This window comes from Ammospiza nelsoni, chromosome 3 (genome assembly GCF_027579445.1).
Source record: "Ammospiza nelsoni isolate bAmmNel1 chromosome 3, bAmmNel1.pri, whole genome shotgun sequence".
NCBI lineage: Eukaryota > Metazoa > Chordata > Aves > Passeriformes > Passerellidae > Ammospiza > Ammospiza nelsoni.
The window spans coordinates 74,824,144-74,836,930 of NC_080635.1; the positions used below are offsets into that span (position 1 = coordinate 74,824,144).

Genomic DNA, 12,787 nt, shown 5'->3' on the forward strand with positions numbered 1-12,787 from the left:
AAGATGCAGAACAGAGTAAGAGGGAACCTGAAGTAACATGAGCCCAACTGTATCACTCGTTTAACTCCTCACACAGGAGTGTGGCTGATAAGGAAGCGCATACTGTTGTATTTGCAGGGATGCCCTGACGAAGGCAGGAATGATGCATCTGGCTCCATGTTCTCAGAAGGCTAATTTATTACTTTATTATACTATATTATATTAAAGAATACTATACTATACAAAACAGAAAAGATACTTACTGAATGCTCAAAAGATAATAATGAAAACTCATGACTCTTTCCAGAGTCCTTACACAGCTTGGCCATAATTGGCCAATGAATCAAAACAACTCACACCAGAATCCAATCAGGCAATCACCTTTGGATAAACAATCTCCAAACACATTCCACATGAGCAAAACACAGGAGAAGCAAATGAGATAAGAATTGTTTTTCTTTTCTCTGAGGCTTCTAAGCTTCCCAGCAGAAAAATCCTGGGCGAAGGGATTTTTTCAGAGTGTGTGAATGCCACATGCATATGTGTGATATAATCTGGGAGCTCTCTTGAGTATTTGCTTTAATGGAATAGTGTTGAAATTGTAAACAAGTTATCTGGGATTACTCTGATACCTGCATTGCATGTGAAAACACTTTTGGATGCTTTTCTCGAGATGTTTGTTACCTCTTTTGCTGTGCTTGACTTTTCCCTGCTGGTTCCTGTTCAGAGACCTTGCCATCGGGCTGCGGATCAAGCTGGGCGATTGGTTCCGCGTGCTGCAGCTGCTGAAGACGGGCTCGGGGGACTCGGACGATGCCCTCCTGGAGCAGGCACACAACGCCATCGGAGACTACTTTGCAGACCGACAGAAATGGTAGGGCCTGCAGAGGAATCAACAGAGGAAGCAGCAAGGAACTTACAGAGGATATTATTAAACTGATGACAAGACTTAATTTATGAGGAGGGACAGGTATAAGGAAAGTCAGGATGCAATACATTGGATAATTTTGGAATAATGAGATTTTGCTCATATCTTTATGGTTCCATTATATGATAAACAGAGAGCTGTTGATCAGCTACCGAAAGGGTGAAGGTCATAGAAATCTCTGCTTTGCCAGAAGTCTGTCTGCTTCAAAGGAAGGCAAGGAAAGAGAAATACCTGTGAAGTTATATTAGGGTGGATATAGAACATACTAGAAAAAACCCCAAAAGGGATTAAAAGGAGTACATAATTACTAACTACCAGTGAATTTTCTAAAATGCTTCAAGTCACAAATATTTGGTAAGGTCCAGAGTTCTCTGAGCTGCATCTGTCTCCCAAACTGGGCACCCAAGGAAGATTTTAAGGGCAGTGCACACCTGTAATGGTATTTCTCCAGAACACATTTTGCAGTCGGGTGCTTACTGAGCCAGAGGTAATGTCTTCATAGCTAATAACTTAACAGGGAATGTTTTTCATGAACGTTTGTTGTTGCCTTCTAAGCCCATGTCTTAGTTCCACAGCTCCGCTATGTGTTGCCATTATCCAAACTTTATTGTCCCAATGCAGCTGAAAACTTGTGATTAGATTAGATTTTGAAAGTTGACTTTTAGATGCTTTAGGTAACTTTGGAGAATGGTCTTGGAGGTCTCGGTGTTTGCATTTTAAAATACAGACACGCAACAATAAAGCCTTTTTCTGGAAGTTTAGATGTAAGTTGTCCATTGTCTGCCCCCATCTCTACAAGCGTGGGAATAAAGCTTTAAGAATTCTTTGACTTCCTAATCTTATGCTAGTCAGAGGATCAATATTGCTACACTTTTAATATAATGATCTGTGAAAATTAAAAAAAAAATTTAGTGCATTTAGTGTGCTGTTTTTTGGAAAAACAGTGAAATTCTAACTATGAAAGTTTTTCAGGCAAAGTTACCTATTTAAAATAATGTGATTTGAATTTACAAATGCAAAAGACTTACAGAATTAAAAACTTCTCTGTGTTTATACATCAGGAGCCACCACTTTTTTGTCTTATTAGGTTAAATGCTGTACAGTACTATGTCCAAGGACAAAACCAGGAACGTTTAGCTGAATGTTACTACATGCTAGAAGACTACCAAGGACTGGAGAATTTGGCCAACTCACTTCCAGAGAATCATAAATTGCTTCCTGTAAGCAAAAAGCACCTTTATTGTTCATTGTCTTATACCAAACTATTTATTTGAAATTTCCCATCTTGGGAGGGTTAAGAACAAGAGAATGAATGCAGTGTATGACCTACTCACTTAACTGCAGTGGTGTTCCTGTGGTATTGATCTCTAGTATTACTGTTACTTTCACACTCCATCACTCTTCCTTTCCCTTATTGTCCCAGTTCCCCAGAAAGACCTGACTGACAATACTTTAAAAGGAGGGAAAGTAGATGGGATAGGGTGTGTAGGATAAATAGGTGCACAGGGTATAGGTCTGAATATGTAGCAGGAAATTACTACTAAACAATAGCTACTTTAAAACTATGCTGTGGTTGACTTAATCCAAAATGCCTGAAAAATGCAAATCATGCTCCTTTAATGCCTTTTCCAGTAAATCAAGACATAGCATTTTCTTTTAACCTCATTGTAATGGCTTTCTTGAATTCAGAAGCAGTGTGTGAGCCTAGCACACTGTTCTAAAGATTTACAGCAATGCCTAGTGCCTTCACAGAGTCCATGAAGCAAACAACCCGTTCCCCACCCTCTTGGACTTAAATTAGCCAAACAGGAGCACTGCTGTTGGTGCATAATGTACTAAAAATGCAGAACTGAGTTTAATACAGTGCTGATGCTTTTTGCAGGATATAGCTTATATGTTTGTGAGAGTGGGGATGTGTGAACAAGCTGTGTCAGCCTTTCTGAAATGTAATCGACCAAAGGATGCCGTGGATACCTGTGTGCATCTCAACCAGGTAAAACAGCAGGAGATAATCTGTAATAATACCAGGTTAACAGTGAGATTTCTATCCTAATACCCAGTGGAATACAAATCCATGTTAAGTGTCAGATGATTTGTCATAATTTCTTGAAAATTCATACTTCGGTGCTTAAACCATTTCTCTGAGATTAAGATTAAACCACTGGAGGGGCTACATGCAAAGCTACATGCAGGGTATGTGGGCAGCATGCTCAGCACAGACATTTGCAGCCTCTGTGGAGCTAGGCTGTGCTGCCTCCTGATGGAATGGGACAAGACTGGAGAAGAGATAGGTGTCCATTCTGGATATTTTCCACATCCCCCTCCTTTGTATAGATGCAGATGGATTTGTGACTGCATGAGGATGTAGCTGGAAAAAGCAGAGCTGGAAACTGATCTGCATGTTCATAACTAGAGTTGTTTCCTGGTATGACTTAACCTGTGCAAATGTCTGTGTCAATACAAATAGGGGAGAAACTGAGGATGGCTATGAGGAACTCAGTGTATGGGAATGGCAGGACTGCCTAGGGCTGGCTTTTTGTGAACAATTTTAGTTTATGGATCTGAAGAGCTATAAGGTGTGAGATTCAGTTGAGATCTCAGTCCTGCCAAACTTTTCATCTGGGGCAAACACAGTAGCCAAACCACTGAAGATGAGGCAAATTCACAGGCAAAATGAGGGGTATAGAAGGATAAGTAAAGTGTTACTGTGTGCTTTAAGCTTCTGGGCTGAGGTCCTCTTTCAGACATGCTTTTGAGAGTCTGGTTTAGACTTTTCTGGGTCGAAATCCCCATGTCCAGCTACGAGCTACAATGAAAGGATTTTGCATAGCTTCATAAAAGTAGAAGCAACTGTTTTATATGTGGTTTTGGACAGAAGTCTGTCAGCGATGAAGGAAGACGGGGAAGATTTTGAGAAGGTCAAAGAATCCGATTTTATTGTGGACTACAAATGTTTATATACTGTTTTAGGAAAGCTAGTAATGTTTTACTACAATGACTGGGTTAAAGATCACATAAACAAACTTATAGATTTTAAACATCTCTAGATTCCAGAAGTCTGATGTAATTTTATTTTTTCCGGTAACACCATCTGATTTGATCTTCTTGCAATCTTGATTTAATTCTCAAAGTCCTGTTTGCGCTGGCCAAGGCATCCTGTTATCAAATCTCTTATGCTAATAAGGTCCAAAGTAATCTCTGTTTTGGGTACCCCAACATCGATCCAGAATTTTTTTCAGTACTGCAGCATCACGTGATTGGCAATGATGTAAGCATTTGTATTCTCTTGCTTTTTATATTAATTTATAGTAGTGTGGCTCAAAATGGTGATGAAATATTGCACACAGATGCTGCAGTCTGTTCATGGATAACTGGTTTGTTCTGAGAGTATATTTGAAAAAATGAGATTAATAATTGTCTCCTTTAATTTCTAGTGGAATAAAGCTGTGGAGCTGGCCAAAAATCACAATATGAAAGAGATCGGATCCTTGTTAGCCAGATATGCAAGTCATTTACTGGAAAAGAACAAAATCCTTGATGCTATAGAACTCTATCGTAAAGCAAATTATTTCTTTGAAGCTGCTAAGCTCATGTTCAAGGTATCCAGGTTTTATTTTTATGTTGAATGACTGGGGTTTTTGGACTAGTTCTTAGTACGTCTGTGCTACTTTTATTCCCTTGGGGTTATTTTAGTTTTAACAATGTCTAGGCAATAAGCAGATGTCATCATACAGGATATGGCAAAGATGAACCCAACTCCCAGAGTTTAGATATCTCTATGTGTAATAGTTACCCTGGGTGTCCTCTATAGCTAGTGAAAAGGAGACTTTGGGGACAAAAGCCATCAATTTACTTATTTTGAGACTTTCACTTCAGTAGGAGATGAACTGCACCTCAGGAAAAGTCCTGATGCCCTTCATTGCCTAGTAAAAGAGTATAGTAGACTGGCCTGGGGTGCAATGTCCACATTATTTTAGATGTCATGGGAGTTATTTTTATCTCCTTTAAAAAAAACCCAAACCAGCAATGTAAATAACTGGAAGCTAAATTTTGGTATTTCTTCAATTAATTCCTTCAATTAGAAATGGCTGTGGTGTGCTTTTAAGATAAAGATGTTGCTTAGATTTGGTTTGGCTGCAGAAATTTCTCTACATAGCTTAAAGTCTTGTAGGACTGATATGTAATTTTTACAGCAAATATTTATAGCAGTATATATATATATATATATATAAAATATAGGTTACTTCAAAAGTCATTCTTCTTTTCTGGGAAAACCATCAGACCTTATTGAAAGCTATGTATGTGTTTAAAAATTGCTATTTTTTTAGTTTATTTTTATACTAGATCACTACCCTTATACATGGTTACACTGATTTATCCTTCCTGAGAATCTGGCTTTATATACATGTTAGCTAAATAAATATAAAATAACGTGCATACTTCACTTTGACATTTTCATTTATAGTTCTGTTTGCAGTCTAAATTATTACATTTAAAGGGAGAATCATTTTTTGGCATGATTTCCTAGGTTTGTACAAGCATGCAATTGTCCAAGAGAATTAAATCTCTTTGTTTTTTTTTTAAGATTGCAGATGAAGAGTCAAAGAAAAGGACGAAGCCTTTGCGAGTTAAAAAGCTTTATGTGCTATCAGCCTTACTTATGGAACAGTGTCATGAACAAATGCAAAATGCACAAAGGGGAAAAGTTAAAGAGAAAAGTTCAGAGGTAATGTCTTTTTTTCCCCCTTCCTGAGTTCTGGTATCTGCTAGCTAGTCAGAATAAAGCAAGCCATCTTCATGGGAGCCTATAATGTTTTTTTTAATAACCCTTTTTCCTGCTAAGAACAAAGCTTTCCTTCAAGCAAGTCCCCCGTGAAAACATATTGTTTTAGGTATTATTTTAAAACATTTGAATCGTATGTATTAGTAGATATTTTGCTTCCTAAGTTTAACATGGTTTTCTTAATATTTTCACTTTAACAATGAAAACCATACTAAGAAACTTCCTGCAAGAGTCTTGTGTCATTTAGGAGTAAGAATTGATCCCAAAGGGTGATTTGTGATTAGATCAAGCTATGTTGCCTGTAATTCAGCAGGGAGATGGCTCCAGATACAGGGGAAGCAAATGGAAGAATTTTTTTTTTCTCTGCTTACACATTCATCTTCATATCCACAAATGAAATAGTTTAAACAAATTTTTAAGACCTCTGGTGTTCAAATGCAGTATTAATCCAAACTATGAAACCAGTCTGCAGATGTGCACAAAATATATTTGTATACACACATATATGATATTTATCTTAGAAAATCTGCACCAGATGTTGTGCCTGTGCTCTGTACAGAACGCCTGACAATGCTCACTGTAGGTCCATTTGTATTTTGCCTACTTAGCACGGACAGTGGTGTAATCACTAAGTATAGAAAAGCTCTTTTCATATATCCCCATTTCCTGCTGTATCTGTTTCATGTAAAAAGTACTTGTGATACTGGTTTGTTTTCAGAGTGCTTCAGCTTTGGCTGGTTTGCTGGAAGAAGATGTTCTTTCTTCAACGAATCGCTTTGCAGACAATGCCTGGCGAGGAGCTGAGGCTTACCACTTCTTCATACTTGCACAAAAACAGCTCTACAAAGGTTCTGTAGATGCAGCACTTAAAACAGGTAAGAATTAATTTTCAACCCTGTAAAGACAACACATATCTTCATTTATAGCTGCCACATTTTTCAGTTCTTAATAAATCCATGGAATTTAAACCAAAATCATATAATGAATTGAATATGGCTGCAGTCACAATACCTAAAAGGACTCCACTGAAGAAAATGCAAATCTTTCCAAATATTACCTGGTAAATTGGTTAATCTCTGTAGATGTTCTGCTGACTGTTTTGTTTCTCTCCCTAAATTATAAGGCATGCCTGAATTTACATCAGACCTCCTTGTAGAGCTTCACAAAAAATCTGTGCGAATTAAGAGAAACAAATAGCACCTTGTACTCTGTCCAAGTAATGAAGATTTCAAATCCTTCTAATATTTTTAGAACCAACCAACCAAAATAAAGTGTTTTAAGAAGACACCAATTTCCAAGTGAAATCTGCTAGTTTGTTTTTTAGAGCAATGCTTCAGTAATGTCAATAAAGAGACTGTGGTTCCTTTTGTCCTATTTTTAGAATTAATACTCTCGTCTAGTAGTAACTATTTCATAGAGATGCTTGCACTTCTAAGAAGATGTGTAATAATTTCCGTGGATTTCTTTTTTTCATTTTTTGTAGCTCTTCATTTGCGAGATTATGAAGACATTATACCTGCAGTTGAAATCTATTCCCTTTTGGCACTCTGTGCATGTGCAAACAGAGCATTTGATACTTGTTCAAAAGCCTTTGTTAAATTAGAATCCTTGGAAACTCTTCAGCCAGAGCAGAGGCAACAATATGAAGAGCTTGCTCTAGAGATATTCACAAGATACAGACCAAAGTATAACAAAACAGCTGATCTGGATGATGTTCTTGAGAGGTGGGTTTATTTTTATATGATACTATTATAATACTGTCACTTTTTTCTGCTGTTTGCTGTGTTTTTGGTTTTAGCAGTTTTGTGTGTGACCAAATTAATTAAGTGCTTTGCTGCTTAAACCAGATACTGGTCAAGAAAGAGGCAGGAGTTAGCCAGTTTGGAGGAAGGTAATACAGCACTGTGTTTGGGAAAATAGACACTGACTGCATTTGAGGATCTGGGCATAAAGATGTAACTTCATCTCAATTTGAAATGCAAGTAGACAAAGCACAGGAGTCTTAAGACCTTTGAGACTGTGTCATGTGACATTAAAGAATGTTACTGTTTGCATCTCCATGGTGGAGTGCTGAAAGTATCAACAAGGGACTGTTTAAACATTATTAACGAACAGGTCTCCAGTGTTTTGTGAATTACCTAAATCTACTTGGTGTGAAAAGAGCAATATGTGAAGTTAATGTGAAGGGCACATTTTTAAGGGGTAAATCCTTGGAGTGGCTGTACCCACAACAGTGTGTTTGACGTTTCCTGCTGAGAGCATGAAACTTAGTAAATATGGAAATCAATTTTCTTTTAGCAAACAGGATTTTAACCCGTCTTGATTGATCCTACTGTGCAGCTGTACAGAATCTCAGTAGCAGCTGTGATTCTGTTGACCCTTCAGACGTCAGAGGACAGAGTATAATAGCAGTGCAGGTGTCTGATCAGGCCTTACTTTTATATGGCCTTCACTGCTTCTTTTCACCCCATCTTTTGGATCTGCTGGTCCTGATTTGTGACTGTATGGTTCTGGGGGTGGGCATTCTCTGGTGTGAAGATTTATATACTTGGTTACATGAACAGTGAAGTATTACATGAGCTAATAACTTCTAATCAACAACTGGCCCACCGCATTTTTATTCTTTCTCTTTTCTCTTTTTTTATAGTGGAGATGGTAAACTTCCTGTATGTGTTGCAACAGGAGCCCCTATCCTGGAGTATCAGTTCTGGATGTGCAGTGTGTGTAAGCATTGCATGAAAGCCAAAGAAGCAGGCCATTATAACGCCTGTCCTCTGTGCCACAGCACAGTAAGCTGAGGATAAAGACTCTGTATCTGCATTTATGACTGCTAAGAGCAGCCTCTAAAATGTTACTATCTTTTGAAATACAACTCAGGTACTGTATTGTAGCAGTTAGTGCTGCTATTAGAGGAAGATTAAAAAAAAAAAAAAGCAAAACCAAAACAGAAAACCCACAAGAGAAACCTTTACTGCTTCCATTTAGCTGAAGAAATTACCATGGAAATAGACTCCATTTTTTTTCTACGCTTTTTAAAAAAGATTTAAGGTAAAAGCATTCTTTTTGAATTGTAGATTGAGCCATGTGAGTTGAATGTAGGCTCATATCAATATGTTCTACTCTGAGCAGGCTCAATTTTTTTGTCTTAATTCCATAGGAAATTACTGGGTTTCCTCAGAATTCACAGTTTTTTGAGGGAAGTGATTCCCAAGTTGAAATAACATCACAATAATTTTGATAATATTACCATATATGTTTTTGTACTACTGTTAAGAGTTACTAGAGTGATGATACCAGTATAAGCATACATTAGTGCTGGTTTCTTTTATTAAGTGTATTTAAACCCACCATAAAATAAAGGGCTTGAAAACACGCAGCAGTCAGTGTGTCGCTTGGGTTCCTGAGCTTGGGTGATGTCATCTTCAACAGCTTAAGGAAACCTCCATGAACTTGCAACCTGGAACCTGGCATTTTCATGTAGCTTGGGAGAGCAGCCTGCATCTGTTGAACAGATTTCAGGAGCTGAATTGTCACCCTTGTTACACACAAAGGTCCAAGGAACAATGTCTCGGTGTCCCACCTTACTGCTGGTTTGTGCTCTGGCAGTGCTGCAGGGCCTTGAGCACGGAATCAGCTGTGCCCAGGCCAGCACCTGGCTGCCTGACAAGAGCTGTGACGTTCACATTGTGCCTTGGCATGTTTGAGAGGAGAGCAGAGGAGGAGCTTCTGTCTGTCACCTAAGCTTAGGCCAGGTAAGGATAAGCCCCATCTCCATAGAATCACAGAGCAGTAGAACAGCCTGGGTTGGAAGGGACCTTAAAGACCATCTTGCTTTAAACCTGCTGACACGGGCCGTGACACCTTCCACTAGACCAGGTAACACAAAGCCCATCCAACCTGTTCTTGAGTATTTCCAGGGATGGGGCATCTACAGCTTCTCTGGGCAACCTCTTCCAGCGTCTTACCACCCTCACAGTAAAGAATTCCTTCCTTATGTTTAACCTAAACCTTCTTCATCTTAAAGCCATTCTCCCTTCTCCTATTGCTTTATGCCCTTGTAAACTGACCCTTTCCAGCTCTCTTAGAGCCCCGTTAGGTACTGGAAGGTGCTCTGAGGTTCCCACCAAGCCCTCTCCAGGTCGGACACCCCCAGCTCTCCCAGCCTGTCTCCCCAGGAAAGGTGCTCCAGCTCTCTGATCGTCTTGCTCTCCTCTGGCCCCGCTCCAGCGGCTCCACACCGTGCCTGCGCTGCGGCCCCGAGCTGGGCGCTGCACTGCGGGTGGGGGCTCGGGAGAGCGGAGCAGAGGGATCCGTGGCCCGGTGGTGTTACTGACACCATTGCCGTATTGCTGTGCTCTGTGGGCAGCTCTCCCCGGCCCAGCACCTTGTAAACGGGTAAAAAAGAGTAAATTTACAAGGGCATAAAGGGATAGGAGAAGGGAGAATGGCTTTAAGATGAAGGAGAGGTTTAGGTTAAACACCGTCTCTCCGTGGCCCTGCTGTTGTTAGTGACACTATTGCCGTGTTTCTGTGCTCTGTGGGCAGCTCCTACCGGCCCAGCAGAGTCTCTACGCAGCCCGCTGTTGTCATTGTCACCACTGCCGTATTGCTGCGCTCTGTGGGCAGCTCCTGCTCTGTGGGCAGCTCTCTCCGGCCCAGCACCATCCCTCCGTGACCCTGCTGTTGTTACAGACACCACTGCCATACTGCTGCGCTCTGTGGGCAGCTCTCTCCGGCCCAGCACCATCCCTCCGTGACCCTGCTGTTGTTACAGACACCACTGCCATACTGCTGCGCTCTGTGGGCAGCTCTCTCCGGCCCAGCACCATCCCTCCGTGACCCTGCTGTTGTTACAGACACTATTGCCATACTGCTGCGCTCTGTGGGCAGCTCTCTCCGGCCCAGCACCATCCCTCCGTGACCCTGCTGTTGTTACAGACACCACTGCCATACTGCTGCGCTCTGTGGGCAGCTCTCTCCGGCCCAGCACCATCCCTCCGTGACCCTGCTGTTGTTACAGACACTATTGCCATACTGCTGCGCTCTGTGGGCAGCTCTCTCCGGCCCAGCACCATCCCTCCGTGACCCTGCTGTTGTTACAGACACTATTGCCATACTGCTGCGCTCTGTGGGCAGCTCTCTCCGGCTCAGCACCATCCCTCCGTGACCCTGCTGTTGTTACAGACACTATTGCCATACTGCTGTGCTCTGTGGGCAGCTCTTCCCAGCCCAGCGCCGTCTCTGACGTGGCCGCGCGCGCCGGCGTGCCCGTGACGTCACCGCGATGGCGGGGGAGGCGGCGGCGCTGCTGGCGGCGGCGCGGGCGGAGCTGCGGGCGCGGCGGCTCTCGGCGGCCGAGGAGCTCTTCAGCCGCTTCATCGCCCGCAGCCCCGCGGGGTAACGCCGGGGCCGGGAGCGGGGCGGGCGCGCCGGGCCGGGCCCCGCTAACGCCGCTCCCTCTGTCCCCGCAGTGCCAGCAGCGACCTCGCCACGGCGCTCAACGACCGCGGGCAGGTGCGGTACCTGCGAGTGGAGTTCGCCGCCGCCGTGCGGGACTTCACGGCCGCCATCGAGTGCCAACCCGGCTTCGAGGTGCCCTACTACAACCGCGGGCTGGTGCGCTACCGGCTGGGTACGACCCGGGCACGGCAGGGCCGGGCAGCCCCGGGTCACGGGCGGGGCGAGGGCGGGCATCGCTGCGGGACCGGCGCCGCACGCGGTGCCAGCAGTGACAGCGCCTGCTTGCCCCCCGTGTGCGCTTACACCCCTCTTGCAGGCTATGCTGCTGTCATTCGAAACGCTGCTCCCTGGAGAATGGGAGGAAAGGTGTAGTTGACTTGTGGAGAAATTTGCACTAGAGTGAAACAAGCCAGTTCCAAATACTGCCATTAAACCTGAGCTAAAGCATCTCCCAAGCACCTGTAGCACAGCCTTCTCGATTTCCAGTGGGCTGCCGGCCACCTCTGGGGAATTTCCTGCCCCGTTTTTGGTGATGCCATCCCAAAATTACAGCCCAGTGCCTTCTGTTAGAGCTTGGCCGTTGCAGAGGTCGAGGCACTGGAGAATGGAGCCGGGCCATGGGCACCCGCTGGAAGCTCTGTGCCTGTGTGCCAGCTTTAGGGCAGCCTCATTATTGGTGTGTGCCTTTTGTCTCCTCCTCTTGGGAACAAACTGGCTGAACTGAGCCTTAAGTGCATTTGAGTCCATTCTTGATGTGAAACTCTGACTCCCAGTTGGGCCTGTGGAGAATCCAAATGCCATGGGTCCAGGAAGCAGCTGCTGCTTTGTGGGTGAAAGAAAGTATTGGAGGTGTTCTTGAGTTGTCAGAGGTTTGTGAGCGTGAGCAGTTACAGAAAGATAATTTTACTTTTCTTTTTTTTTTTTTTTTTCTTTTTTGGGACAGGAGACTTTGATGAGGCCTTGAAAGATTTCAGGAAAGTATTAGAGTTAAACCCCCAATTTGAAGATGCTGCATTGAGTCTAAAACAGGCTATGCTTGATAAAGAAGAAAAAGAGAAGCGGGGTTATTGAAAATTCAGGTTGTGATGTGATGTGAAAATATTTCGCTAAACATGTGATTTTTGTCATTGATGGGTGAAACACAAGATCATTTACATCTCTTACGTCCTGCTGAAGAACTTCATTCTTAGGTAAATAAGTTAAAAATTTATTATGATTGCAAAATAATCCGGATTTGGGATTTTTATTCTTGAGGGAAGGTGTAATGTTGATCTCTGTGAGACACATGTACAGATTTTGTACAGAAATGCTTTGTAATTCTGTTATAAATGTACTGTCCAGATTAATTGAAAATAAAAATGAACATGTACTTTTTATCTCATGATTGTCTGAAGAGTTTACCATAGAAAATATTCACAGGAGGAACTGTGGCTTTCTCTTCCTTATTAAAGAGATCATTTCCCTGAAAAATGCAGCGTGAAATCCATCTGATGGAGCTGGCTGTGAACACCCAGGCAGCTTCATTTCTCACAGGGTAGGAGGGACCATTACTGAAATCTGTAAATCATCAGCAAGGAACACCCTTCCAAATTCATAGCAACACAATTTCTAATAAAAGAAATACTCTCTGATTGCTG

At 42.4% G+C, this 12,787-nt stretch overlaps 2 protein-coding genes across 3 annotated transcripts in view; both read left to right on the forward strand.

Moving 5' to 3' along the window:
• Positions 1–8,642, forward strand: part of WDR35 (WD repeat domain 35) — a 42,506-nt gene extending 33,864 nt beyond the window's left edge. For both annotated transcript variants that reach the window (XM_059468008.1, XM_059468009.1), the window contains 8 exons: positions 707–853; positions 1,995–2,127; positions 2,790–2,900; positions 4,342–4,506; positions 5,493–5,633; positions 6,409–6,565; positions 7,174–7,414; positions 8,338–8,642. In XM_059468008.1, coding sequence (XP_059323991.1) covers positions 707–853; positions 1,995–2,127; positions 2,790–2,900; positions 4,342–4,506; positions 5,493–5,633; positions 6,409–6,565; positions 7,174–7,414; positions 8,338–8,488 — 1,246 coding nt within the window. In that variant the 3' untranslated portion in view covers positions 8,489–8,642. The remainder of the gene's footprint in view (positions 1–706; positions 854–1,994; positions 2,128–2,789; positions 2,901–4,341; positions 4,507–5,492; positions 5,634–6,408; positions 6,566–7,173; positions 7,415–8,337) is intronic.
• Positions 8,643–10,965: 2,323 nt separating this feature from the next.
• TTC32 (tetratricopeptide repeat domain 32) lies at positions 10,966–12,531 on the forward strand. The gene is made up of 3 exons (XM_059468955.1): positions 10,966–11,087; positions 11,162–11,322; positions 12,094–12,531. Exons 1-3 carry the CDS (start codon positions 10,975–10,977, stop codon positions 12,219–12,221), a joined length of 402 nt encoding a protein of 133 aa, XP_059324938.1. The 5' UTR covers positions 10,966–10,974; the 3' UTR covers positions 12,222–12,531.
• The last annotated feature ends 256 nt before the right edge of the window (positions 12,532–12,787 follow it).